We start from the raw sequence: 27,404 nt of genomic DNA, 5'->3' as shown, positions 1-27,404 counted from the left end.
TCGGTGCATTGTTGTTTTTCTCATGGGAAGACCTTCACCTGAAGTGATTCTAACATTTTGTATTAAACAACATCATCAACGTCAGGTATTAAAGGGGAACTTAACTGATTTTTTACGCAGCGTCTTCTGTTGCTCTGGATGTCAAGTCTGAGTAAAGTGACTACACTTGATCACTGATCACTTGATCACTTGAATAATCTTGGCTCTGGCTTGGAGGATGTATTTTTTAATGAAAAGTCTACACTACAAACTTGGGGCATGGAGGGTGAGGGCGTGGAGTGGCCGTTTACCGAGCAAGGTGAATCTAATACTGTGTTCTTGTCATATAGAATGGATGGTAAAGCTGGCAAGGATTCCCATGTTTGCAACTTGTAAGTATTTATGCCAGTGTACCACTCAAGACGGTTGTATGAATGCAGAGTTGAATGTATGAGGGTGTGCACTGATAATATATCACTATATCCCTTAAATCTGGGTTTAAATACCTTGAATGACAGACTTTGGCTGATGTGAGGCGTCCATGTTTGCTTTTTCTGGCACTAAGTCAGATATTTTGGAACATCTGGAAAGATCTGCGTGTGTTTGTTTTAATTACAGCTAGGAAGTTAATGTGAACACTATTTACAAGTCATAAACTGGTAATTGCAGTAACTGCCATATGACATGAATGCGGAATAATGAAATTATTTTGGACAGCCTGTAAGCTTAGCTTAGCACAAAGACTGGAAACAGGGGGAAACAGTTAGCCTGGCTCTCTTCAAAGGTAACAAAATCCGTCTACCAGCACCTCTAAAGGTCAATAATTAAAACGTTATATCTTGTTTGTTTAATGCTTACACAGACAGAAATGTAAATAATGTAAAAATATCAGCTTGTGCTTTTACAGGGAGTTACAAGCTGTAACAGCAAGGTTTCTGATATCTCAAAACCAAGTTAGTGGACTTGCTCCCTCAAACACAACAGCGGAAAAGTGTTAGCTTCAAGATCAAGAAGTCACTGTGCCCGGCCAAGAAATAGTCCGGCACATAACCTCACCATAAAACCACAACTTGTCATTTTTACACTTCAGTTTTTTTTTTTTTTTTTTTTACTGATTGAACAAACAAGATATAGCATGTTAATTAGTGAGCTTTAGAGGTGCTAGCACAGAGATTTTTTTACCTTTGAACAGAGCCAAAATAGCCATTTCTAGCTGTTTCCAGTCTTTGTGCTAAGCTAAGCTAACTGGCTGCTGGCTGCAGCCTTATATTTAATGGACAGATTTGAAAGTGGTATCGATCTTCTACCACCATTCTAACGTTGTCTCTCAAGCCTAACATATTTGAGATAAAATGTTGAGTAGGCCTCTGTGCTGCTGGGACAAACACCACCAACTTTTTTTTTTTTTTACTGCTGTCAACTTGGCTTGTTTATAGAGAAACTGGAAAGACTGTTTGTTTGTGGCAAGTTTGGCAGCAAGAAGGAGTTCCTCCTGCAGCATGACTCAACATGAAAAATAAAGAGTGAAAACACAGTAAACAGTGCGTGAGACAAAGATAGAGGAAGATTTTAGGACGTGAGCAGCGAGGAGTTGCAGAGCGCTGTGACGAAAGGCAGATGGTAAGAAATAGAAATAAAGGGAATCTTTAAATGCAGCGTGGCTGTTTCTTCAGTGGATTTATAAAAAGGCAGTTGGGGATTGGGAGGGTAAGTTGGAAAAGACTCATGGTGAGGTGTGTGTGTGTGTGTGTGTGTGTGTGTGTGTGTGTGTGTGTGTGTGTGTGTGTGTGTGTGTGTGCAGTTGAATCTGAGTCTTAGTGGGGCAGAGATATTACTCTTTAAGACAGACATATCTAAATCCTCTGCTGTGGGTGTGTGTGGGCAGGTTTGTGCTCTGGAACATACTCTTCACCTTATGGCAGAATATTTCTTAAAGAATATTGATAGGGATTCTTGCAGGCTGACGTTGGGAAAGCTGCAGAGTTTCAACACTTCTTTAAAAGAGAATTACATCAACTGTTCCTTTCCAGAGTGTTACATTACTGTATAGATTACAGTACATTATTGGATTATAATTATACATGCAGTGTAGTGTTGTATCACGTACTGTTACATTTCAATTTGCAATTCCATTGAAAAATGTTTCACTTGATGAAAATGAAAGTGAAATGTGTGGTAGGATATCTACACTAGTACTGGATCTGTCCAAGTTTTGAGGCTTTATTTATGGGCTCTGACTCCCTCTGTTGGTCAAATAAATACCTCACTAAAAAGTAGGCTGAGTAAAAGATACATTTGGATTAGGAACACACCTTCAGATCAGGCCATTTATACTATTAAATTAGGAGAGGATTTACATGTCTGGATTTACTAATCCTTATTTAATATGTAAACTGACTGAACCTTGTTGCCAAGAAGAGAGTCATTGTATTGTCCTGTATATACTGTATGTTTCTTTGTAATATAGTCTCCTCACATTGCAGAGCTTTCCCATAGACAGTCTGACATCTCTACAGCAGAGGAATTTGCAAACACAAATTTGATCAGAAACATTAAGTTCATACAGTTTTACGACTCTAAAAGAAAGTGAAACATATGAGACAGCCATTACTCTAAACTCCTCAGATCCAGCTGTGCAGACTTTCTCCTTTTCCAAGTGCAAACTGATAAACTTACTTAAAGCAGCAGCTTAAAAATAAGCTTACAAAACACAGGAAAGATATAAAAGTATCAACATCTATTATACTGCTAAGTCATAAATGTGGCTGGGACTTGAATATGGTTTTGCGACACAGACAACATACGCCTCTTTTATTACTTACTGTGTAGATGAATTCATCATTCTTTAGTATAGTATTATAAAGTATAATCACTGCCTAATTATTGGTACTGTCATATATTTTGTATTAGATTGAATATTTGAAGCTACTGTATGTTTGTGTATTTGTATGAGTGTATCTATTGTGATGTTATTGTTTAGGATACATGTGCATATTTGTATGCATGCACACATGCACACTGTTCGCATGTCAGTCTCCACTGCACGCATGCAGATGCAACCACATGTACCGAGGCTGCTAGGTATCATATTTATGTTTAAAAGTTATCATGTATGTCTATGTAAATATTTTTTGTCTAAATTAAGAAATTAAGAAAAACACATTTTTAAAAAGTTATTTGGGCGAGTCAAATAACATTTACAGAAGGGCTTAAATTAGTGAAAACCTTTTACGCATTTGTGTTGTATTACAGCCACTTTAGGTGAAGAGCTTCACACAGAAAACGACTTATAATAATATAATAATATAATCAATCCGACTGCATCATGTTGCTCATATCAGAGGATGATGGTAAATCCTAAAGAGGATGATATCAGCTGCAAATTTCAGAAAATTGATAAAGAAATGGACATACGCAGCCACACCTAACTGTGTCTTCCAAAGTCTAGATGTTGTCAGAGTAAAACACGTCATTGTCATAGCTGCTATCATTTTATGATAATTGCAGATTATAATTGCAGTAGTGCAATGAGAATGTTGCATTCCCGGCCAATGCAACATACTCATTGCACTACTGTTCTGCCCAGTCCAATTCATTATTGTACATATCCATCAGTATACTTCTGTTTATAGTAATGCCATCTGTATATAATGTCCATAGTAACACTTGTAAATATTTTCATAATATTGCTCTATCCTGCATTTATGCACATACTTTATATCCTGCACTTGCTTATTGCACTTCGGGTTTGACCTAAACTGCATTTCGTTGCCTTGTACTTGTACATATGTAATGACAATAAAGTTGAATCTAATCTAAAAAAAAAAACTATGACTCTCAATGACAAGAACTCAGTGTTTCTTCCGAGACTGAAATCGCTCTGATTGGTCATTATCAAATGTATAAAGGTGTACACAGATTTTCCTGTACTGCATGACCTGCCATAAACTTGACACTTGGTACATTCATACTCTGTCCAATGGACAGTGTCCCTGCCTGTAAAGAACAGCAGGAGGTACAAGGAGAATCATATTTGCAATCCAACGTCCATTTTAAACTGGTTTGACCTGATGCCAAAAGCACACTGAGTGAGCTGAGGGTAACAAATGACTTTCTGAAATAATGCCATTTTAATTCTATTGGACCTCTCTGCTCCTTTTTATAGGGTTGACCACTCCCTAATCTTAGGGTCAACTCATGCTCGAGAAGAAGTGGTTCGTACGACGTGTTGTCCCACGTTTTGGAAATCAAACGTGTTGAGAGTTTGTCGCCTGTTCACTTGGAAAGTGGCAGAAATAGTTGTGTCAAGAAAGAAAAAAAGAGACCCTGGGTGCTTTCACACATCCACACAGCTGGCCAATCACGGCACGAAGTGGGTGTGAATGTCGGATTGTCATCTTCGGAAAGTTACAGAAATTGCTGGACACAGACCCCCCTTAATATGACATCGGAAAGGTGTGGGGGGAGGGGTTTCCGAAGCTATTTAACCACCGGACAAGCAGTTCTAACGAAGTATGCTGGTGCCTTTAGACCATCTCAAGCATGTAGTTGGCATTCAGGGCAAAGTTTTAGCACTCGATCCTTAAGGGTTCAGTGTGCTAATGTCTTTTACGCGTCTTTGTAGTCTCGACACAATGAATTGTTCAAAAGGTGCGGTGCCACACGCTTTCAGACAGTCTCTCCTCGAAGGCATTGATGGTTTTGCACTTTACTTTCTCACGTCCGCACGCCTGGCCAATCACGAATGAAGTGGGTGTGAATCTCAGATTGTCGGTTTTCGGAAAGTTACAAAAACTGTCGAAAAAGCCCCTTCCCGATTCTGATGTTTGAAAAGTGAGGGGTTTGAGAAGTTGTTCGCAATCCGACAAACATTTCAATTTAAGCATACTGATGTCCTTACCCAGAATACTTTTTACCTACAAGGTCAGTCACTGCTCCTGTCCTTAAAGGCCTTTAGGCCCTATTTTATTTTCACTAGATATGCTGTTACTGGGGTCTGTTTCTTAAAATCAGGTGTAGCACTTCTAAATTGTCTTGAGGATGTCAAATACTGGATGGCTAAAAACTTTCTCCAGCTTAATGAGAGTAAAACATCCTCGTCCTCGTCATCACAGACTCCATGAGTGTCTCAGCCAATCGTTTTGGTCCTCAGTCCTCAAATTTCCCCACACATTTTTTAATATTAATGCTCAAATTCTAACACATAAGCTCTGTTGTCAGTAGTAGCTATTTCCAAATTACGTCTATCTAGAAAATACATTTCTTCACTCTTCTGGGAATCTGGGGACAGTTCTACATGCGCTTTACTTCTGAAACCTGAATTATCACATATATAGTAATATAATACCAAAAGACAATACAGAATACTAGCGACAAAACAGTTATAAAATCTAGTTTTGAGCATCACTGAGGTAAAAGCATGCACTGCACTGTTCTTGTTACGTTAAATATGTTGAATATGAATACAATGTCCACCTATCGATGTTTTATCTGAAACTTTATGGCTTCTCTGTGCTGATATGGACAGTTTCACATAACTGGCTGACGTGATTAGTCTTGTCATAACCTATATCCTAATCTGTGATAGACGACTATCCAAACATTAGATAGTACAGACAGAATTGACATCTTTCAGGATAACATACATTAAACCCAATCACATGTTCTTATTCATGTTATGTACAATACTCCACTTCTTTCTTTCGGCCTCTAAAGCAGCATTTAGACCATCGCTGGGCAAAAAAATCCTTTACGGAAAGCTGCACAAATGAAATAATTACTTGCTTTAGTCTTGACTCATTCATATTTGCCTTGAATCTTCAAAAATGAACTAAACTAACTACACTACAGTGCTTAGAATTAGACCACGGTATTGACCAGATCTGGGTTTTCATAAGAGGTTAACACAGGCCCGATACACCAGCCTGAAGCTGACGTTTGTTGTTTGAGTACAGCTGAGATAACAGAGAGTGGACTGCAGTGTCCCTGTGTTTTTGTCATATTTGTCAAATCACAACAAGCTATCATGTTGTAAAAAATGATGAGCTGGCGCTGTCGTAAAAGAAAAGGATCAGATATGACCGTAAACCAGTAAACCAATGACTTTAAAGTATGTACGACAACTCTCAACTACTAATGAACACAGCCAGAGAGAAACATAAGACTATAAAAGACTATAAATCTGAACCAGAAAGAACTGGGAGGAAAAGATGTACAGAAAAACACTGAGGAGGAAGAAGGAAACAGATGGACTGAAGAAAATAAAGTTTATGGTCAAAACATCTTTGATGATTCAAAGAAGGGCGTGAGTAAAAGAAGGGAGCTGTACAGCCTGACATATAACTGGATTATGTCAAAATGTGTTGAGCAATTCAGAGGCTCAATGATAACGGATGTGTAACACTCTGCAAGAAACATGTGGGTGTGTGTGTGTGTGTGTGTGTGGAGGCTGGACTTTGTTCTCAGCTATTTCTAGTGTATGAGTTTATCACTGACACAATCATTTTCAGAAGGAAAAGCCTCCTCTGAAGCTGTGCAGCTGCTATGTGAGGCCATTAATGTTAAAATATTATTATAATATATAAATAATAATAATATTTTTTTCTTATTTCTTTCAAAGGTAGAGGCTCAGTGGAGGTCTTTTTCTTTTTGAGAGGCAGCCATGATCAGTCGTAACTTTAAGAATGTGTTGGTGGTCTCTGTCGGTTTTCTGTTTCTGTTCACGGCTTACGGAGGCCTGCAGAGTTTACAGGTAGGTGGAAGAGTTTATTATTTATTACATTTTAGAGTTATGATTTATTCTTCATTAATAATACTAAAATGAAGGAGTTAGTATCATGGGGATTTAAGGGATTTATTCATGGGTTAATTCATATAGGAACAACTAATTTTGTTTTGGTAAAGTATTTTTCTTTTTTTAAATCGTAAAGAGCCTTTTAATGTTCCCTTAAAATTGAGAAATAATTGGTTTTGGAAGTTCCGATCTCCTTATAATTCAATTATATTAGAACATGTATCAGTTTTAGCCCTTAAAATGAGACTAATTGTTCATTAAAACATTGTACCTTAAAAAAATAAAAGTTAGTATTCAAGGGATTGATTCATGAAGGTACTAGTTAAGGGCGGTCATAACCCACTGGGTATTCATGTATAGAAAATAAACTCATACAATTTACTTTCGCATAATTTATTACACTATACTGTACATCTCTTGTTTTTTTGTCTTTTGTGAAGCACTTTGTAACTTGTTTTTGAAAAGTGCTACATAAATAAAGTTTTTACTACCATATATTGTGCTGACTTTTAAAATTGAAGGTAGTTATTTATTGTACATTTTTATTCTTTAATTACAAAGACTGTGAGACTTTAAAAATATTATAGAATATAATTTATATAAAAAATCTAAAGTACTGATATCAGTATGTGTCAGTAGTATCTGCAGTGGTATTACTCAGATTGGGATTATGTGGTATCGCCCACCCACAGCAGATGTTTCCATTAAAATAGAGGCGTATCTAATTGTTCTGCCAGATGTATGTGACACAGATGACTATATAATTATTATGCTTCAGAAAATGACCTACTGTCATGTTCAAACATTCATTTTAAAGATAACTCAGCACGTCTGAAATCCACTCATTCCTCCACATTTAGCTCTTCAGAACAGAGAGTTTGTTAAAATCTCCTAAATAAACTACTTTTGCTGAAGTCAGTCTTGGTTCAATAAAATTAATCTCCCTACTGCGTTATATTAAATTTTAATTAATGTATATGTTTCAAATTGATGCGATTTGCCTTCCAACCATGAATCGATCGAGTAAAAGTATTTTCAACAGAATTTTCATCATTGAAATGAATACTTCTCTTTACTAACATTGGGCTCCATGCAAAGAACCACTCATACGAACAAGCCTCGCGGAAAAAAAAAGTAAAAGAGATTTTAGGATAAGAAAAAAAAAAAGAAACGGTTATTGCATGATACCCACTGTCCTCTAATGGAGCCCTGTCCCTGTCTGTGCAGAGCAGTCTGAATGCAGAGCAGGGGATGGGTGTGGCGTCTCTCAGCGTCATCTACGCCTCCATCATCGTCTCCTCCATGTTCCTGCCTCCCATCATGATCAAAAATCTGGGCTGTAAATGGACCATTGTTGTTGGCATGGCCTGCTACGTGTCCTACTCCTTTGGAAACCTCTACCCTGGATGGTAATCAATCAGTCAATCAATGAACTCATCAGGCTAATGGTAGCTGTTGGATTTGTGGCTATTATTTTATTATTATATTTCTGCATTCTTAATAATTTTGTTCCTGTTTGTAGGCAATGCTATCGTTTCCAAGATTGCACTTGATAATGAAATCAAATGAGACACACTGGAGACCATAACTTCATTACAAAATAAATGCTAATAAAATAAATCTGCATAATAGATGTGAAAATACTGAGCTACTTAAAGTGAACCCTTAATTCCTGCATTGTTTACAAAAAAAGAGGCGTGACCTCATGCAGGGTGAGGTTTAGGGATTGGGTAATGTTTTCCCTCAGGTCAAAACAGAACGGGACAAATATGAAGCATTGTAGTGTTTCGTTAGGGCACCGACATAACTAATGACCATGTTTGAGAGTTGGTTCACCCAAATTACAAAAAACATACAGTATTTTCTCACTTACATGCAGATAGCTTTGATTGTCATTTCGCCAGATTTTCAAGTATCCACCTCTGAGATTTTTTGCCTCCACGCCAATACTGGTAAATGTTTCTTTGCAATTACAATAAAAACAACAATAAAATATATAAAAAGCAATAAAAGCAATAAAAAGGCTACATCACATATCTATAAAAATGGGTTTAAAGAAGTGATTTAAAAGAGGTCACTGATCTTGCAGAGGAGCCTTAACTCCTCAGGCAGGTCGTCCCAAAGCCGAGGGGCCCTGATGGCAAAAGGGTAAACTGACCCTTTAAACACTGACAAAAAAGTAAGCTTAGATGACTTCTGAATGTACACCAGCTAGCTTAAATGTAACTTTTAAAAGTGTGATAAAACAAATTTACCTACATTGCAGTGATGTCCCTGCTCCTACACCAAGCTGCCACCAGTGTAAAACCCTCTGCAGAGGACGTCTCAATGAGAAACTAAATAAGTAGTGTTGAAAAGCCTGTTAAACAGTATTTAAACCACGGGACACAAACTCATCAAAAATGAGTTTTTAAAAGCATATTATCAAAACTTTTAATCACTGGCAAGGCTCCTATCACTAATACTACCGACCCAGAAAGCACTGATTTGGTGATTTGTAGGTTAAAAGACACCAACAAGTCCAGGTTAAAATCTTGGCTAAATTGCTTTGAAAAGTACTGTTTTAGGGTCTAGATTACATATAACTATTGTTTCAATAGTATTTCAGTTACTAGATTTGAATGTGTTTAATGTACCTGCTGCACACTGACAACACTACCTTTTCGTCCACTTTTCAACCACATGTACACAGTTTTAATGTAGACATCAAGACATTGTGTTGACTACAAATCACTAAATCAGTGTAGGGCTGCAACTAATGATTATTTTCATTATCAAATAATATAATAGTAATGTAGTTTCACAGTTAATCAATTCAAACCAAGAGAAAAGTATGCAAAATGTCCATCACAATTCCCAAACGCAGAAGGCAACATCTTCGAATTGCTTGTTTTGTCCAAACAGTATTTCAAACCCCAAAGATATTAAATTTACAGTTATATGATACAGTGAAAAGCAGTGAAAATTAACCCCCATGATAAATGACTCGAATCGATTATTTAAACTGTGAGTAACTAAAAATCAAACTAATCAATTAATCAACTAATTGGTTCAGCACTAAATCAGTGCTTACTGGGAACGACTGTACTGCTTCTGCCACTGTTACAAATGCAGCACCAGCTACTTCTTATACTACCACCACTACTCGAACTACTGCAGTGCGCTCACAGAACATTTGCAGTCTGCAGGTATAGCTGCTTCTTTATTCTGGTGTGAAAAAGGGGGCTAAAAGGTCAAAAGAAAGTGTTAAAGCATTCAAATAGCGAATTCCTCTTTGCTCTCTCACACAGGTACACCCTCATTCCAACCTCAGTGATCCTGGGTTTGGGTGGCTCTCCTCTGTGGTCGGCTAAATGCACCTACCTGACCATCTCCGGTAATACGCAGGCGGCCAGGGAGGGCAAAAAGGGCTCTGATGTCATCAACCAATACTTTGGCATCTTCTTTTTCATCTTTCAGTCATCTGCTGTTTGGGGAAACCTCATGTCGTCGCTCATCTTTGGACAGGACACCAACGTAGGTAAGAAGACAACTGAAACTCAACTGTGTAGAGGAAATGTGTAGTGGCAGTATTAGTACTTTAATACGAACAATAAGTTATTCGAGTCGGCTGTCTTAAAATTGTGAGTAATCTGAACTAGCACTGAATAGCTGGTTTAGTTAGTTCATTAGTTGATCATCTGAGGAAACTGACGTGACAAAAGAAGTTAGAAGATAATATGATAAGATAAATGGAATCAGTTGTGGAGTGTAACTAAGTACATTTAAGTACCTGTACAATTATGACATACTTGCACTTTACCCGAGTATTTCCATGTTAGAAATTGACTTCTACTCCATTCTTACATTTCAGAGGGAAATATTGTACTTTTTACTACACTACATTTGTCTGACCACTTTTGTTACTTTTTACATTAAAAAACATATGATATGCATATATGAGATGATGCAGTACTATACTACTAATCTACCCAGTAGTATACAAAGTATCTAAAAGGGGCTCCACATTGACGAACTACAACATTAAAATGCTCTTACATGTATTCATTAGTAACAAAAAACAGAATATTCTACAATAATAATAATCACTGTGAAAGGAGCCATTCTGCATAATCAGTACTTTTACTTGATACTTTAAGTTAATTTTGCTGATAATACTTCTATACTTTTACTTCAGTAACATTTTCAATTCAGGACTTTTACTTGTAATTGGGTATTTTTAGACCATGGTATTTCAACTTTTACTTAAGCAAAGGATCTGAGTACTATTTCCACCACTGAATTTAATATTTCAAATTCAGCCAACAAGTGTTGAATCAAGACATATGTAATAGTCAGATTTGCTTTCTTGCTCTCTTAGTAACAATATAAACGTTTCAGAAACCTACATGAGAAGTTTATCATTGCTTCTCCATGCACATCCGCATGGTCAAAGTTGAACTGTGAGTCCTCTGGAGATCGCACCATTCCTCCATGATGCAGGAAACAAATAGTGAATATTCTCAGGACAGAAGTGTAACATGACTGCACCATTATCCCCTGAAATGGGCACTTGAACTTCCTGGAAAACAGTCCATCTTCAGTGGTGACCTGCCACACTAGTGGGTGTAACTACAAAGCTGGACCAATAAAGTCACAAATTTATCAACAATCCCGCCTTTCTGCCTGTCCTATCAAATCAAACTGCCTTTTGATAGCCCATGGCTTACACCTGTTTCAACAGCCCTTATCTAAAGCACTAAAATCACATTACGTGGAGAGAGGCACTTCTGTAGACAGTAAAGTGTGAATCCTGTGTGTAGCTGATACTGCTACACACACCCACAAGTGGGAAAGGTCTAACTGCTGGCTTACAGTTTTTTTTTTTTTAGTGGGTTAATTTTTAAAAGAGCATAAAAAAAGTGCGCACCATGCCATCCACCAGCCGTCAGACTGGTGTTGTGTGTGGGGAAAGGGGCCGAGGGCCAGCATATATAGGGGAGAGCATAAATAGTCAATGTGTTTCAGCTGTGACAGTTAGCTCCCCTGAGCCACTCCCCCACCTCTCCCTCTCTGCAGCTGACTCTAAACCACGCTCACCTCCACAGGGCATGTTGCTAAGTATGCAGCATATCATTTTATTGGTGTTAATGCTCTCCAGTTTATCAGCTTACATGATGACGGGCACTTGTTGACGTGCATTTCTTGGAACAACACGACGCAGCTGTTTATTCCATCTTTATTCCTGTAGGGTTTGAGGCGCACTGTTTGGATGGAAATTTGAATTATGTTTGTTTGTTAAAAGTATTTAGAATTAGAAAATGTTCAAAACAGGCCTGTCAGATGCCTTATTTATTATCAGTGTTTTCTCTTTGAAATGTGCCTCTTATATAAGTGAATAAATAGATTTACAACATTTAACACTACAATGTTCATTGAAATAGATAATTAATGGGAATCTATACAAGATAATCAGTTGAAATATTAATATCTAGAGCAATATTTTCATTTTTCAGTTGTATATTTTTGCTTACCAACTTATTATATGGATGCTTATCATTCTTTACAAGGGCCTGCATATGTGTGAATTTGTAATAGACACATTTTGTCCTCAAAGGGCAATCAATAAGCTACACACAAACAAAAAGCATGTGTGTGATTAGTGATTAGCTACAGCACCTTTTTTTCTTTCTATCCTTGGTGAAGAGTGTTTAGTACTTATATAAGTGAAATGTATTGTTTTGTTTTTTTACTGACAGCTAACATCACAGCCGAGCAGCTGCAGTCCTGTGGAGTGGCTGATTGCGGCCTCAATATCAGCGTCAACAGCACCACCACCAGACCTGCTCAGCAACTAGTGTGGACACTCGTTGGATGCTACATTGGTAACGCCAGTGTTTACTTTGGCATCACAATCAAGGTCAGAGATTTAAGTGAAAAGACAACCATTGACTGCAACATGTGACTTTAGTAGAGTTTATTTTAATCGCTCAATAACTTTTCATCCACTAAAATTGGAGATTTATGTGTAAAAAGTGCTACAGTTGCTAGTGTTCATCTGATTTGGACGTGCGCACCCTCAGATTAACAGGATAGTTTAGGGGTGCTCTGGTGGCGCTGTCTCCTCTCATATCATGTCATCTCTCTACTGTTGACTTGCTAATAAAAGCAAACAATGTCCCAACAAATAAATCGAGACTTAAAAAAGTAGTCAAAAACAAAACAACAATGTATAAATACACGTACAGTATTTTCTTCCTTTCTGAGAAAAGTAAAAAGACTGTATAACTATATTAGAATTTTATCACTGCACACGTTGGTTAAATAGTAATTTTATAGTTCTTGGCTACACATCCTCATCTTGCCAACTAGCTAACTTACGCTGTTTTATAAAAGAGACTGAATATTTTTGTGGGATTCTTCCAGAGACTGCTACCGTTTTGAACAATACAACAGTACAAATGGCTGTGTTTCCATTTTTTCCTTTGAATTATTGTTTTGGGGCATTTTTGCTTGTATTCGATAGTCTTATAGCAGAGATACCGGCAGGAAACATAGGGAGATGAATTTCACCCATTTTAATGGACAAATATAAATTCCTAGATTTTCTGTTTCATTAAAAAACTAAAATAATATTGTTTGTATAAAAGCTTTTAAAGTGAAGCGAGTGGTAAAAATAAAACTCCAGCATTAAAATAACTTAATCTTTAACACGCCTTCAGTCAGCAGTGTGGAAGCAATCAGAGTAACCAGCTGCACACTCTCAGACCGTGGTAGCCCCAATATATTATACTTCATATCGATCAGAGTTGTCTGTCCTCTGTGTGGTAGGAGTGGGTGTGCTGGCCATGCTCATTTTGATAGTGTTTCTGGACAACATCGACCAGGAGCAGGCCAGCCAGTTTCGTGAGAACCGGGAGCCGTTTTGCCACACCTTCCTGGCCACGTTCAGACTGCTGAAGGACTGGAGGCTGGTGACCCTCATCCCTCTCACCATGTACAGCGGCTTTGAACAGAGCTTCCTCTCTGGGGAGTTCACCAAGGTGGGGAGATCCCCAAACTAATAAATCACTAACCATGTTGTCTTCATCTGTTTTCATGATGCTTGATCCTGAGTAATTCTCCCTTTTACTATGAATACTTATCACTTAACACTTGAGGCATTTCGTGCAGCTCCTTCTGGAGACACTAAAGGCTTTAATCTACTTTTTTTCACATATGCAGTAGTACTCTCCAAGACCTGTAAACGGACTTGAATGTGTAAAATCGGTGGAGTTCCCCTTTAAACACACTGGAAATAGTGACATTATCTTGGTGGCAGGCAACAAATGTAAACAGATGACTGTGCGAGCAGGAAATGTAAGCTGTTTAGTCATATTTTAGGATATTGTACTAAAAATATGTTTGCAGATTATGAAATGTACAGCAGAGAAGTGGATTATGCTTGAAGTGTCGAACAAGTGTTTGTAGCCAACTCCTGACTAAAATATCTGGGTCTTTAGGTCCTACAGGATCCACATTTTCTCTAACTTTTGCTAACTGGATATGTATGAGATATGAGGTATTTATTTCTATGGGATATTGGACATAATTAATTTGCTTTGTAAATCCATGTTGTTTCTTTGCAGAACTATGTGACGTGTGCTTTGGGAATCCATTTTGTTGGCTTTGCGATGATGTGTTTTGGAGCCTCTAATTCTCTTTGCTCCTTTGTCTTTGGGAGACTCGCTCGGTACACTGGGAGGGCCACACTCTTCTTCCTGGGTAAAATCTCTTTTATAGTTATACAATACAAGATACTGGACAAGTGGTGACTCTCTAATAAAAAGGAACGCTCACTGCTGTTTGGGAGAATTAGTTTTTACCTTCAAAGTTAGGATTCATCACTTTCTGTGAGAAGAACATTTCCTGCCAGATCAGGTGGCTGTTTTGGGTATTTTATGTTATATATAGGATTTTGCAGATTAAAACATTCACTTTGTTATCAGCAATTCCTGTGTTGTCCTCATAAAATTTGGTTACTGAGCTGTAGAAGAAGACACTTTTATAAATATAATTAGACAGTAAATGGAGACTAAACAATACATGTATGAAAAACCTGATCGGAATGAACTGCTGACGTCCATTTGTGTTTGTCCATTTTCAGCTGCACTGGCCAACTTTTCCTGTATCATTGCTCTCTTGTTCTGGAGGCCTCATCCTGACCAGCTAGCTGTCTTCTTTGTATTTCCCGCTCTGTGGGGTATGGCAGACGCTATCTGGCAAACTCAGACCAATGGTAAGAAACTCCCAACTCCTTTGCTCTCCTGAAGAAATGGATATTGTAAATCCTCCGAGTCATTTGTATGGTAGTTGTTTGTGTTTATCCATCATCCTAATGATAATCCACACATTGTACTTTATCGGCAGCAGTGGAGGGGTTGTCATGTACGTATCTTGGCAACTATTGGCCAGATTGCTATGAAATTTGGCATGGATATGATATAGCCATGCCAGCTGGTCTGTGAGGCTCTCCACAGGTACAGTGGTGCTTTGAGCAAAATGCTAACGTCACCATGCTAACATGCTCACAATGTAATGTTTACCAAGGTCGCTCTCTTAGTTTAGCATGCTAGCAAGCTGACACTAATTAGCACTAAACACAAATTACTGTTGAGACTGATGGGGATGTCATTAGTTTCGCAGGTATTTGGTCAAAAAACAAAGTATTGCACAAATTAAATTTTTTACCTGATTATGACATTAGATGAAATGTCAGGGAATCACCAAAGTTGTTACAGTTCATCCTGAAGGGAACATGAATGTGTGTACCAAATATCATGGCAATCCATCCAATAGTTTCTGAACCAAAAAATGTGAACCTGATGATGGCACGAGAGGAAAAGTCACCCAAGTCATTAGGATTCATCATCTAGAAACCATGAATGTCTGCACAAATGTTTTTTCCAATGCATCCAATAGATGTTGAGCTACTTCTGCGGATAGTGGAGACTGTGGGATACAGTTGAAAGTTAGTGGGCCTTGAGTAAGATTATTTGTCAAACTATTCACAAGGTCAAGAATGAACTTTCGTGCTCCTGACCTTTTGTCTAGTGCCACCATCAGGTCAAAATTGATCACTCATTGATCCAAGACAAGGTGTCCAAATTTACTTACTACTGGATTTCTGTAAAATTTGTCGCAGATCAAAATCAAATTAGCAGATTGTCTTGAAATTTACTGAGCACATTCATTCTCCCCAGAGGAGGAACCCTTTTTATTTTGGTCACTCGATAAGCTTCCCTCTATCGCCACCCTCAGGACACTTTAGCCTCACCACTTGTAAAGCTCAAAGAAATCATTAGTATTTTGTTTGTTCTATCCACACTTTAGCATTGTAGGGCCTCTTGGGGGCTTTAGACTTAGTTTTTTTCTTTCCAAGGGTTTCTTGGACCTAACCCAATTACTGCTTCTTTAAATTTAAATCATTATATAATCACATACTGTATAATACAAATGATTGTGGCTGTTGGAATTTGTAAACACCTGAACTAAATTTTTGTTGGTCCTTCGTCTGCTTTCTGTCCTGCAGCTCTTTATGGCGTCCTTTTCCCCCGGGACAAAGAGGCAGCATTTGCCAACTACCGTATGTGGGAGTCACTCGGTTTCGTTATCGCCTTTGCCTACAGCACCTTCTTATGCCTGGAGTATAAACTGTACATCCTGCTGGCTGTTCTGCTGGTGACCGTTGTCACTTACCCCATAGTGGAGTACTACGAACACAAGAATCCCACACCGCCTGTTGAGGAGGGGACCTACCTAAGTCACAAGGAAATCTTTAAAACAGATGAGAACAAGATCATTTGCCAGACAGAGATGTAGAGACCGAATTTCAAGTGTTTTAATTTTAATAATTTTTTTTTTTAGTCCTGCTCTCACAGCAAATCAGGTGACAAGGAAAATTATCACCACGCTCAACGCTGGAACTATAATACTGCATATTTGACTTGATGATGAGTCTGTAGCTTTTTTTGGGTGAAATATTTTGTATTGTCATTTATCCCTGTGAAGCTTAAAATGCAAGTATACAAGTAAGTATACAGATTATGGGCGAGGAAAACTAGGACCTCACAATTGCAAGTAAATGTGTTGTTTGTCGTGTCGTTTGCCTTTTTACAGTGTTGAAGGGCTGTTGTATCTGGATGTGTCCAATTATCACACCAACATCTTTTCTACTACAAAGCAGTGTTGATTCCCATTTTTATAAATGTTACTCTACCGTAACTACACATCTAACTGAAATGATATACTGTAAAGTTTAAGAGCTGAAAACTGCAAAGTACAAAATAAATGTTTTAATATTGTAAGCTTTGTGTCAAAGTACTATAGAAATTTTTACATGCCTTTGTCAAACAAACTGGCGTCCTGTCCATCACCCCCTTTTGTCTGATACTACACACTACAGCATCAGTTGTCTATGATCGCTTGGAAGACTCGAGGGACCACTATGACATGCAAGGCCATGGTTAAATCACACACAAAAGCAAATAAAGGCTACTTTTCGGTAGCCTATAAGCAAGCAAGTTTTCTTGTTTTATAGTAAAATAACTTTAGTTTTAATAGGTTTCTTAAGCAACATGGTATAATTCCATTGAATTTCTGTATGAAAGGTGTTACCCCCCCAACACTAATAATAACCCATGACATTTGTTAGGTATGCAACGCCACATGAATTTAATATGTTAATTTCAATTATGTTAGAATAACCACCAGAACTGCAACAAACCTTCGGTTTCTGATGGCCTTTTCACTCCAAGTAAATCCGATATAAAGTGCAAAATTAGATTGTATTTGCAAATTCCTAGAATAATTTGATCACTTAATTTGATTGATTAATCTTCTATGTGTATAAAAAAGTCATTTAAAATACAGTAAACTTTGTTTTTGTAAAGGTGAAAAAAATATACACGAGGCACCTCAAATTTGGTATAAAGTATTCAGTTAATTTTTCCAAAGTCAACTAAATTCAGTGAGAGGGTTACACCCACTGAAGGGGCTTTTTGTTGTTTGTGAAAAGTAACTATAAATATCTTACCTTTGAAACAAACCTGCATCGAGGAGAACTTGGAAAGTCCCGTCTCCTTCTTTTGGCCTTTGCTACAAACCACCAACTTCAGGTCGTTCTAGTTTTCAGTGGTGGAGGAAGTATTCAGATACTTAAATAAAAGTACTAATACCACACTGGAAAAATACTCTGTTATAAGTAAAAGTCCTACATTGAAAATGATACTTAAGTAAAAGTATGTAAGTACAATCAGGAAAATGTACTTAATTAAAAAGTACTCAATGCAGAATGTCCCCTGTGACTGTTATACTATTATGTATTATATTATTAATTATTATTATACATGCATTATTGTAAAAGCAAGATTTTACTGTTGTAGTTGTGTATAGGACTGCAACGAATGATTATTTTCATTATGGATTAATCTGCTGATTATTTTCTCGATTAATCGATCGATTGTTTGGTTTATAAAAATTCTGAAAATATTGAGAAATGCCGTCTCGGTTATTTGGACCAAGATTTGGAGTCTAAAATAAACAATACCATCATCTGCAAACTTGTTGATGTCAACAGATCCTCCTTTTTATAATTTCAGGGTAATAAAGGACATACAGGGTCAACATGCTGCATTTCAAATGGTGCTTTTATTGCAATGTGTTGCATTCCCACATTCATAGATGTTATAGATTTGTTAGTCAAAGCATCATTTGCTCAAGGTTGGCATCCTCACCTTGGAAAAAAAAGCAGAGGGATCAAATGCACGAGGTGTTTGTGTTTTGAGTGTAGTAGAGAAGTGTGTGTGTGTGTGTAAACTTGAGCAGCCACGAACATATGAATGAACAAACCTCCAAATTTAGACTTCCAGTAGATGCAAATAAAGAGAGTTTTTAAATTGTCAAACAAAATGAGTTTTGTTTGTCTATCAGCCTGCAGGGCTCTCACTCCCTGCAGGGACTGGACCCGGCCTGAGACTGATTGTCTACAACATTCCAAAGAAAAGGTAGATTTCTTTATATTCATGTTACACACCTGAACAGGGGGGGTTCGGGGTATTAAAAGAGACAGAGAGAGAAAAAAAGAAAATATAACATGCATAAAATTCTCCCAGATGAACATTGTCACTCTTTATATTGTCTTGTAATAGCTGCTCCGATGCCTCTTTAAAAACATGACTGTAATATACAAAACTGGACAAAAAAAAGAGTAAAATGTATAATATATATTTATATATATTTATTTATATTAATTTGTACAAGGGAGAAAGTGGAACCTTGGTCATATTTTCTCAAATTCTCCAGAGAAAGCATTACCGCCCCCAAACAACACAGTGGTGAGCTAATAATAAGCCTTCTTTTAAAGTCTCTGAACCACATCCAACCTCAGTCCCAATACGGCTGCACTTCCAATACCTGACAACTTATGCTGTAGTAACTTTCACATAAGAGTAGAGATTAGTTTTGAACACCTGTGTTAGGAATGAGTGGGAGTACATTTTAATTTAAAGGACTATGCAGAGTCTTAGCGGTGCACAAATACCAAACCATTTTGGACCAATGACCAGTGCGAATGCTTCATTTAAAGAAAATATGTTTTCAGGCATTTTGCCTTTAGACAGTGACAGCTGAAGCGAGACAGAAAAGGTGGGAGAGAGAGGGGATGACATGCAGCAAAGGGCCCGGGCTGGAATCGAACCTGTGCTGCTGCAGTAAGGACTTGGTACATGCTCTACCAGCTGAGTTACCGGGGCGCCCAATGCTTTTGACTATGCTTGAGAAAAAGAGACAAATGCAATCTAAACTGATCAAACTGTATCCTCCTTTCATTTAATGCAACATATTTGATGCGTCAAATTGTTTTTAGTTTGTTTTTTTGCAATGAATTTCCCTGACACAAAACATGATGACCTACATCAGACATTAGCCTGATCCTGCACTAGGCGCTGGCCCAATCCTGGTATCAGCACACCACAACATATTCTACATTGGGCAACACAAAAGTGTGACAAGACAAGCAAAACAGAGAAGGGAGGCAACAAAGTTAGTGTGTTGTCATTTGTCAGTGCACAATTGTTGCTAGATAGCAGAGGGTAAGTCTCACACAACCAGACTTTTGACTTTTGCTAATAAAAAAAGCGAGTGTCCACCTTGGTTTAAGGAAAAACACGTTTAAAGCTGCGGGAGAGAGAAGTGAACGCCGAGCGGCAGCGGCAGCTACAGAGCTAAGTGTTGACAGTTGCTAAAACTGTGTTGTGAGCAGGAATGTTCTGAGAGTTCAAGCTGGAGGAGGTTTTTTTTCAACAGTACACCTGGTGCAGAGAGGAGGGGAGGGGAGGGGAGGTCACCTGAAGAAGATTGGCATAGTATTTATGCTGAGGATCGGTTGGTGTAGACAGAGAAAGATAGAAAGAGACAGAGAGAGAACTACATTACAAAGAACGTAAAGTGTGTACAATTTTTAGTCGTCATTTGGATAATGGGTATCCACTTACAGTCAAGTTCTCCATAAAGAACCTGAGCACTGATTTCAAATTAAACTAGTAAAACTATCATTTTCTTGGTACATTCAGGGGACATTAATTATTCTAGCTCCAAATACTGATCTGATTGAGACAGTTTCTGATGGCCTTTTCACTCCAAGTAAATCTGATATAAAGTGCAAAATTAGATTGTATTTGCAAATTCCTGGAATAATTTGATTAATCTTCTATGTGTGTAAAAAAGTCTTTTAAAATACAGTAAACTTTTTTTTTATAAAGGTGAAAAAAGGTTTAAAAAAACCCTGGTTAACAAGGTTATTATTGTTAAACAGCAAAGGAGCAATCTTTACTGCAGAAAATATATACACGAGGCACCTCAAGTTTGGTATAAAGTATTCAGTTAATGGGGGGAAAAAAAACAAACACAAAACTATTTTTTCTCCCAAGAATGAGATAAAAAGCTGAGAAAGGTCATCAGATATCAACTAAATTCACTAGACTAAACTCACTGAGAGGGATACTCCTGCTGAAGGGGCTTTTTGTCATTTGTGGAAAGTAAATATAAAATACCTTACCTATGAAATTAATGATTTTGTGTTGCTCCAGTGTTAATTCTACATACCCAAGTAAGGAAATGCTTGTTTCAGTAAGGTGCATAGCTATCGGTTGCAATGTTTTCTTTCTTCCTGTAAACGAGTGATAGCACTTCAGGCACAAAAGACCTCATTGGCAAAGCGGAGACGTCTCTAAACTGACCTAACTTTGGGACATCACGCAGAATGTTGCTGATAGGCTACTTTAAAAAGGACAGATAGTGTCTAGAAAGCAACGACGAAAGACGAACATGCAAAACAACGTCGAACAGCAGCAGAATGTCACTGTGAGAAAGAGAGAAATCCAAATTAACAAAAGGGCCGCTACATTATGTCTTGTCCAGTGATGATGAGGTTTGCATATGGTATCCATCAAACATCTTGAAGCTTTGGTCATTTACTATTGACAAATGCAAGAAAGGCTACATCAGCCAGACAGCCAGAAAATAAAAAAAGCCCACTAATGTACACAACAACCAGGCAATGCTTCTCCATAAAACCAAGGCTCCACTCTCCCAGATCTGCTTAAACTTTTGACAACAGAGAAAATTAAATAATATGGCCTTTTTTAAATTAACCCGTACAAAAAGCCAGTCCACACTGCTTCTCTCTCAGTAAAATCACATTCAGCAGTCGCTAAAACCATTCTCTGGCATAGTTAATCTGAAACACCCACAGGTACTGTGCAGGGTCTAAAGAGTAAAAAGAAGAAAAGAATCAAACCAGGACATCTTCCACTTTTCCATCTTAGAGAACACCAGATATACAGTATTAATCACACACACACATACGCACTCACTGATAGTCATATACATACATACATCATCAGAAAAATAAAAAAGTAGAAAATGAAAACATAAAAACATGACGGAGGCGAGTAGTTTTTTTTTTTTTAAAACCACAAACTCGGAGCACTACTTTTTTGTTGATTCTGAACAAATACATATTCACATTTCTCTGTTATATACATTATGTTAATATTTTGAAACCAATGTTACAAAAGAACCTTGTACCTGTTAATTGTAGTGAGGAAGGAGGGACTGTCGTTTCCATTGAATGGCTGTTGCATAAAAAAGATTACATATGCATTGGTTGTATTTGGCATGTTTGTTTTTTAACGCAGGATAAGCTGAGTTGCTGTTGAGTTTCTGCAGTTAACAGAGTTGTAGAGGAAACCACTTCCATAGGAATGCCTATTCCACGCAGAAAAGTGAAAGGAGGGAGGGAGGAGGGGGCATCAATACTGTATGTGTGAAATCATCAGAGCAGATAAACAAGAGGAGGCTGACACTGGCAGAATCCTTCCAAAAATACATTCTTCCACTTTGTGCAGCTTCTGTCTCTTGGGAGTATTTTATATCGACCAAACAGTGGCACAGGAGTGTCTGACTGGTGTTTTCACACTGTGAGAAACATGATCAAATTTACAGGAAATCCACAAATGAAAACACGACTGCGACAAAATGGATGACGTGTGGTTACTCAAGAGGCTTTTACCAACTGCAAATTAGATTTCTGAGCTTCCTCGATTCCTGACTGACGGGCTTACTCTTTCTTTATCAACAGTTCTGCCTAGCAAGTGCAAAGTGGACAAGAATCTAAGTGCAGGCAATTAAAGGCCTCACAGTCTCTACGGATTTTGTTCTGAACAATATAGGAATCGATGGCTTTGTCCCAGTTCTCTCCCTAAACTCCTTCCTTGCTTTTGGAGTCCCACTCGTCAAAGGGGAGCTAACAAGGATTAAAATAACTCCACCACTGAACACGTTGACACTCGTGACTTGTGCAAATCATCAGAGACCGAAAGTGGAATGGAAACCGTCTCTAAAAACAGACAATTTGGGTTGGAGGAGTTGAACCGTAAACTGCAGGTTGGATCCAGTTTACCACTTCATTACTGCCCTAAACTGTTCATGGCTTTTTTTAGGCTTTCCACAATGCTACATGTAGTAATGGAAAGTCTCAGTTTGGAGGTAGAGGGGAAGTTTTAATCTGAGACACCACTACATTTTACATAAACCCGTGAGTTGAGATTAGAGGTCAAGGGAAAGAAATGGGACGCAGCACAAGTCTCAAACTGCGCTGACAGTAATCTCAGGAGAGCCAGAAATCGACAACTATTTTGATACTCAGTTCACTGTTTAAGTCAGTTATTAAGCAGCTTTGGGATTCCAGGATTTGCTTCTTTTCTCTGTTTTATTATCATTGTAGACTGAATATATTTTGGTTTTGAGTGTGAAGACGTCACCTTGAGCTCTGGGAAACTGATTTTACAGTCTAAACAATTAATCAAATGTAAATAGTTATTAGTTGCAGCCCTAAACTTCAGAATACATATTTTTTCTCTTTGTTTATTTTTAATCTAAGAAGTGCTTGGTATCCAGCAATGTTGAATCAAAATTATGTAACACTGCCAAAAGGTAACGTGAAGCTGGTGAAGCAGAAAAATGTACATTTTTTCTGATTTTTCTGATCAACACTTGGTTGCAGAAGGTCTTTAGCTCTGCCGTCGACCAATCAAACAAGCTGCTCACAGTGTGAAAATATGGTCAAAAACAATAATGAGGTAATAAAAAAGGTGCTCAAAAGTCTACTGATGATTTATCCACATGCTTTTCTAATAAATATACAAACAGAAAAATAGAAAAAATAAAACCCATCTCAGAAAGTCTTAGTAAATAATTTTCAAAATATCTGTTTGAGTCCAGGCGACAGAGTTTCCTGCATTTAGTTAAATTATTAAGAAAGATTAAAGATAGCGACTGTTCCTGGGCCTCTGTTTGGATACACAGTGCATTGATCTGCACATTAACACGTCCAAATACGCACATAGAGCATTTCAGATGAGCACAAAGTGGTTCTCACATCATACAACACTGGAGGAGTTGGTGGGTGGAATGTTGACCTTGCATACTATCCCTCTATATCTGGGTAATGTTGCATACGGTGAAGTATCTCTGTAAAAAACAGTACACAGGAAAGCCCTATTCCACTGAAGTAGCATCAGACTGTATGTTGTTGACCTAATGTGAGTGATGAGTTCGGCAGGCGCGAAACTCACTTGGGGGGGGGGGTAATGACACTTCCTAATATCTGAATGTGAGGTCTGCGCTGTTTGCAAAAACCCTCTCCACAGATTCTACTACTGTCTCCAATTTTCCATGACAGAAGGAAAATAAAAAAAGAGAAACAATGAACCAAGAACAAGGATTCACACAGGAATAGTTCAATCAGGGAACGTGTGATTTTGTGCTGGAGTACAGACGTGGCAGATTTGACAGAAGTAAAATCACTGAGGACCTTTGTGGTCGTTACAAATCACCGGATGTTCCCTAATGAAATGATTCCGGTGTAAAAAGGCCCTTATAGCATCCTACACTTGAAACCTTTGGGGATTAGTTTCAGACTGAGCCTTAAGCAAATTCTGATATTTCATACGCTTGATATCAAGATCATCTGTGTATCTTTACATTAATTTACTCATGTAAAAAATATATAGAGGCAACGTCTCGGCAGAGTTTTCCTTTTTCTAAATTCCTGGTAAGGTGTGAACTATAAGTAGCACGTCTTTTCTGTGTGTGGACTTGTTTGTTTGTTTGTTTGTTTTTCTTAACAGAGGTCTGTTATCGCTGACAGAGACAGTGTCTGACTGAGCAACAGTAGTCAACAGAAAACTGTATGTGTGTAGCCAGTGGAGTGAAGTCTTCATCAGGGAACCAGAAGTGGAGAGAGAAGAGGGTTGAGTCCCAAAAAAAAAAAAAAACAACACTGATGAAACAGGTTTGCAGGAGGTGTGGAGAAAATAAAAGAAAATGAAGTATTTTTTGTGACTCAACCCATCCTGTTTTGATTCAATTTCATGACAGCTTTAAATTAATTATCCATCACATCTTTGTTAGGAACTTCTATTACTAAAGCCTCTACTTAAATGTCATTATATAGGAACAATATCCAAAAGCGCTTTGTTTGCTGTGACAACGGGTACAATGTTGATGCGGCTCAAGTACCGTTAGCACCACCAGCGGTCACGTAATCACAGCAAAGAACACGGTTTAAGGTATTATTATGCTTTTTTATACAATGGTTACAAACACATGTACTGTCTGAAAGGTTTTCTTGAAAGTATTGTACATACATAAGAATAAAAAAAAGAGGAGAAAGCAAGAAAAGATGGCGGACTAGCTCCATGGCTACCACAAGAAAAAGCAAAGCAATCAAACCCATTTTTTGTTTTTTTTGCAGAAAGTGTGGCTTCTTGCAGCGCTGAATGGGATGCCGAAGGGAGCGAGATCTAGCTATATTTTTTTTTAAATCAATTGCTTAAAATTTCTTTTCACATTTCAGAAGGTGGAACTTCCTCCTCCACTGCAATATGTAGCGGTGTTACAATATCATGATGCCAAAAAAATAATCTCAAAAACCATGAGCTGACATTATTAGAAAAAAAAAAAGAGGAAAAAACAAAAAAAACCTGGATCGAATCACATTATACATAGTTTTGCTGTTCTGAGTAATCAATTAATTACACTTTTTTTCTTTTAAAAGGAAAGCAGTTACAAGAGAAGAGTGAGCTCATCCCCAAGTCTTTGTCCTTCTGTACTGTACAATACTACCCGCCTGCATGGTGCACATGGCAAACAACACTGATAGGCCGAGAGATAGCATGAAAGATACACAGAGAAAGAGAGAGAGAGAGAGAGAAAGAACCCAACAGGGCTCTGTATTCACAGCTGCTGAGGTGAGGGGTAAAATGTGACGGACAGACAGTTAAATAATCATAACAGTCTTTTTTTTATACTCTGAAAAAAAAATAAAAATAATAAAACCTCCTCCCAGGGGAGAAAGACACGTAAGTTCCAAACTGAGCAGCATCCCGTCTGTCTCCCATCCATCAATCCATCCATCCATTCTGGCTGTTGTCAAAGCTTGTTCTGATGATCATGAAGATGATGATGATGATGACGATGACGGTGAGAGCAGAAGATTTTAAACTAAACAAAAACAATTCAACCAAAAAAAAAAAAAAAAAATAAAAATAAAACAGAAGACGTAATAGAATAATATGTAGAAGAAGAAGCAGAGCTTGGGAAAAACTCAAACTTCCACCAGGCACTGTAGCTGATAGAGAGAGACAGTTGCAGAACCAGCTGATACTGAGCTTCTATCCCACAATGCCACAGAGGTCTGAAACCTTAACATTCCCACATCGCTGAGAGACAGGTAGAGGAAAACAAAAACAAACAAAAATAAAAGCCAGAGGTGCTGCTGTGTGGGATACTCCCACACTTAAACGCTGAGCTCAGCTGTATGCTGCAACTCATGCTCCCAAGATGCACTGCTGCTGCGACGGCCCGACAGAAACCGTCCCATCAGGGAAAAAAACAAACAAAAGGAAGCCGGGCCCTGATTTGACAGTGACGACAACTTGGCAAATCTACAATGATGTCGCAGTTGTTTTCTTGGGTCGGGAAGCAGGAAGTAGGTCACCAAGGAATGAGCAGCAAGACAACACTGCCTTTAATAGGCTGAGGCAGACAGACAGGTTGTCAGACAGATTAGACAGGCAGGTTTAAATACACTGCTGCTCCTTCTGACTTGAGTCTTTTCTTAAAGTACTGGGCGGTAAAACAACCAGCCCCGAATCCCCCTGCCCCCCCCTGCACAGGAGTGGTCAGGCTGTGTAACTCCTTCTATCCATCCATTCAAAAGGTGAGACAGAGACAGCAATGGGTCTGGTGCACCGACCTCCAAGGAGGAGGCTTAAAAGTGAGAAGTAGAGGGAGTAGGAGAGCTGAAGGGGTGGGGTTGTCACTCGGTGAGCAGCTGCTGGAGGAGGCTCTTTTGCTGGGCCTGGTTGTTTTGGGAGCCCTGCGGTCCGGGGCCCTTCTGGGAGGCCGTAGCTCCGATGGAGCCCTGGTTCAGGTAGGAGTCACTGCCAACCAGGTTCACTGTGCACTGGACATCCGCGAACACCTGAACCTGCTGCACCTACAGAAACAGAAGCAACAAAGCAATGATACAAGGACCAAACAATATTGAATGTTTTACAGCCTTGTCTTCGTTAGAGCCCGACAGATCCTGGATTTTTGAGGCTGATACTGATATCGATATTTCAGGGTTAAAAAAACCTGCTAACGTTATAGTCAGCTGCTATTTATTCTATTTTATTTATTTTTTTACATAAGAACATTCACAAATATTTTTGATAAGGATCCCTTAAACTTGGTTGTGACTTATGTACTGAGTGGGACATTTTATAGCTGAAACATTGCAGTGTTGTCTGGTGAGCAAACTATGTAATAACACTGTTTCTAATTTACCTCGTACATATCTTCTTATCTATAATTTGTGTAATAAATTATAGATAAGAATTATAGATAAGGCTGCAATTACTCATCAGCTGACATACACAGATACCAATATACAGTATCTGTCATATGCAAATAATATAGGCCATGCCGATGTATTGGTTGTGCTGTAGTCTTTATTCTACTTAACATAAAACTGAGGTTTTAAATGTTACCCTTGTTTATTTGAGAC

The 27,404-nt window shown here is 38.2% G+C and overlaps 2 protein-coding genes across 11 annotated transcripts in view; one reads left to right on the top strand and one right to left on the bottom strand.

Annotated features, from left to right (window-relative positions):
• Nucleotides 1–1,495: 1,495 nt before the first annotated feature.
• Nucleotides 1,496–17,097, top strand: unc93a (unc-93 homolog A). 5 transcript variants are annotated; one of them, XM_044168943.1, is made up of 9 exons: nucleotides 1,496–1,599; nucleotides 6,599–6,730; nucleotides 8,000–8,181; nucleotides 10,063–10,292; nucleotides 12,511–12,636; nucleotides 13,583–13,794; nucleotides 14,380–14,515; nucleotides 14,898–15,029; nucleotides 16,323–17,097. In XM_044168943.1, the coding sequence occupies exons 2-9, from the start codon at nucleotides 6,641–6,643 to the stop codon at nucleotides 16,610–16,612; spliced, it is 1,398 nt and encodes a 465-aa protein (XP_044024878.1). In that variant the 5' UTR covers nucleotides 1,496–1,599; nucleotides 6,599–6,640; the 3' UTR covers nucleotides 16,613–17,097. The 5 variants fall into 5 exon arrangements, with proteins under 5 accessions (XP_044024878.1, XP_044024875.1, XP_044024879.1 ...); XM_044168940.1 differs by lacking the exon at nucleotides 1,496–1,599 and adding an exon at nucleotides 6,196–6,283; XM_044168944.1 differs by lacking the exon at nucleotides 1,496–1,599 and adding an exon at nucleotides 6,378–6,396.
• Nucleotides 17,098–18,420: 1,323 nt separating this feature from the next.
• ncoa1 (nuclear receptor coactivator 1) overlaps nucleotides 18,421–27,404 on the bottom strand; it is a 58,945-nt gene continuing 49,961 nt past the window's right edge. For all 6 annotated transcript variants that reach the window (XM_044168933.1, XM_044168939.1, XM_044168934.1 and 3 more), the window contains one exon: nucleotides 18,421–26,852. In XM_044168933.1, the coding sequence (XP_044024868.1) occupies nucleotides 26,673–26,852 (180 nt within the window). In that variant the 3' untranslated portion in view covers nucleotides 18,421–26,672. The remainder of the gene's footprint in view (nucleotides 26,853–27,404) is intronic.

The sequence above is a fragment of the Siniperca chuatsi genome, linkage group LG16 (genome assembly GCF_020085105.1).
Source record: "Siniperca chuatsi isolate FFG_IHB_CAS linkage group LG16, ASM2008510v1, whole genome shotgun sequence".
Lineage (NCBI taxonomy): Eukaryota > Metazoa > Chordata > Actinopteri > Centrarchiformes > Sinipercidae > Siniperca > Siniperca chuatsi.
Note: the sequence above shows the minus strand (reverse complement) of the source record. Positions and strands in the feature narration are given on the sequence as shown.

Excerpts from the sequence above, each read along its gene's own strand:
- unc93a (XM_044168943.1), top strand. The coding sequence starts at position 6,641 with ATGATCAGTCGTAACTTTAAGAATGTGTTGGTGGTCTCTGTCGGTTTT. Across the intron at positions 12,637-13,582 it reads ACTCGTTGGATGCTACATTG|GAGTGGGTGTGCTGGCCATG; the intron begins GTAACGCCAGTG and ends TCTGTGTGGTAG. Across the intron at positions 13,795-14,379 it reads TCTCTGGGGAGTTCACCAAG|AACTATGTGACGTGTGCTTT; the intron begins GTGGGGAGATCC and ends GTTTCTTTGCAG.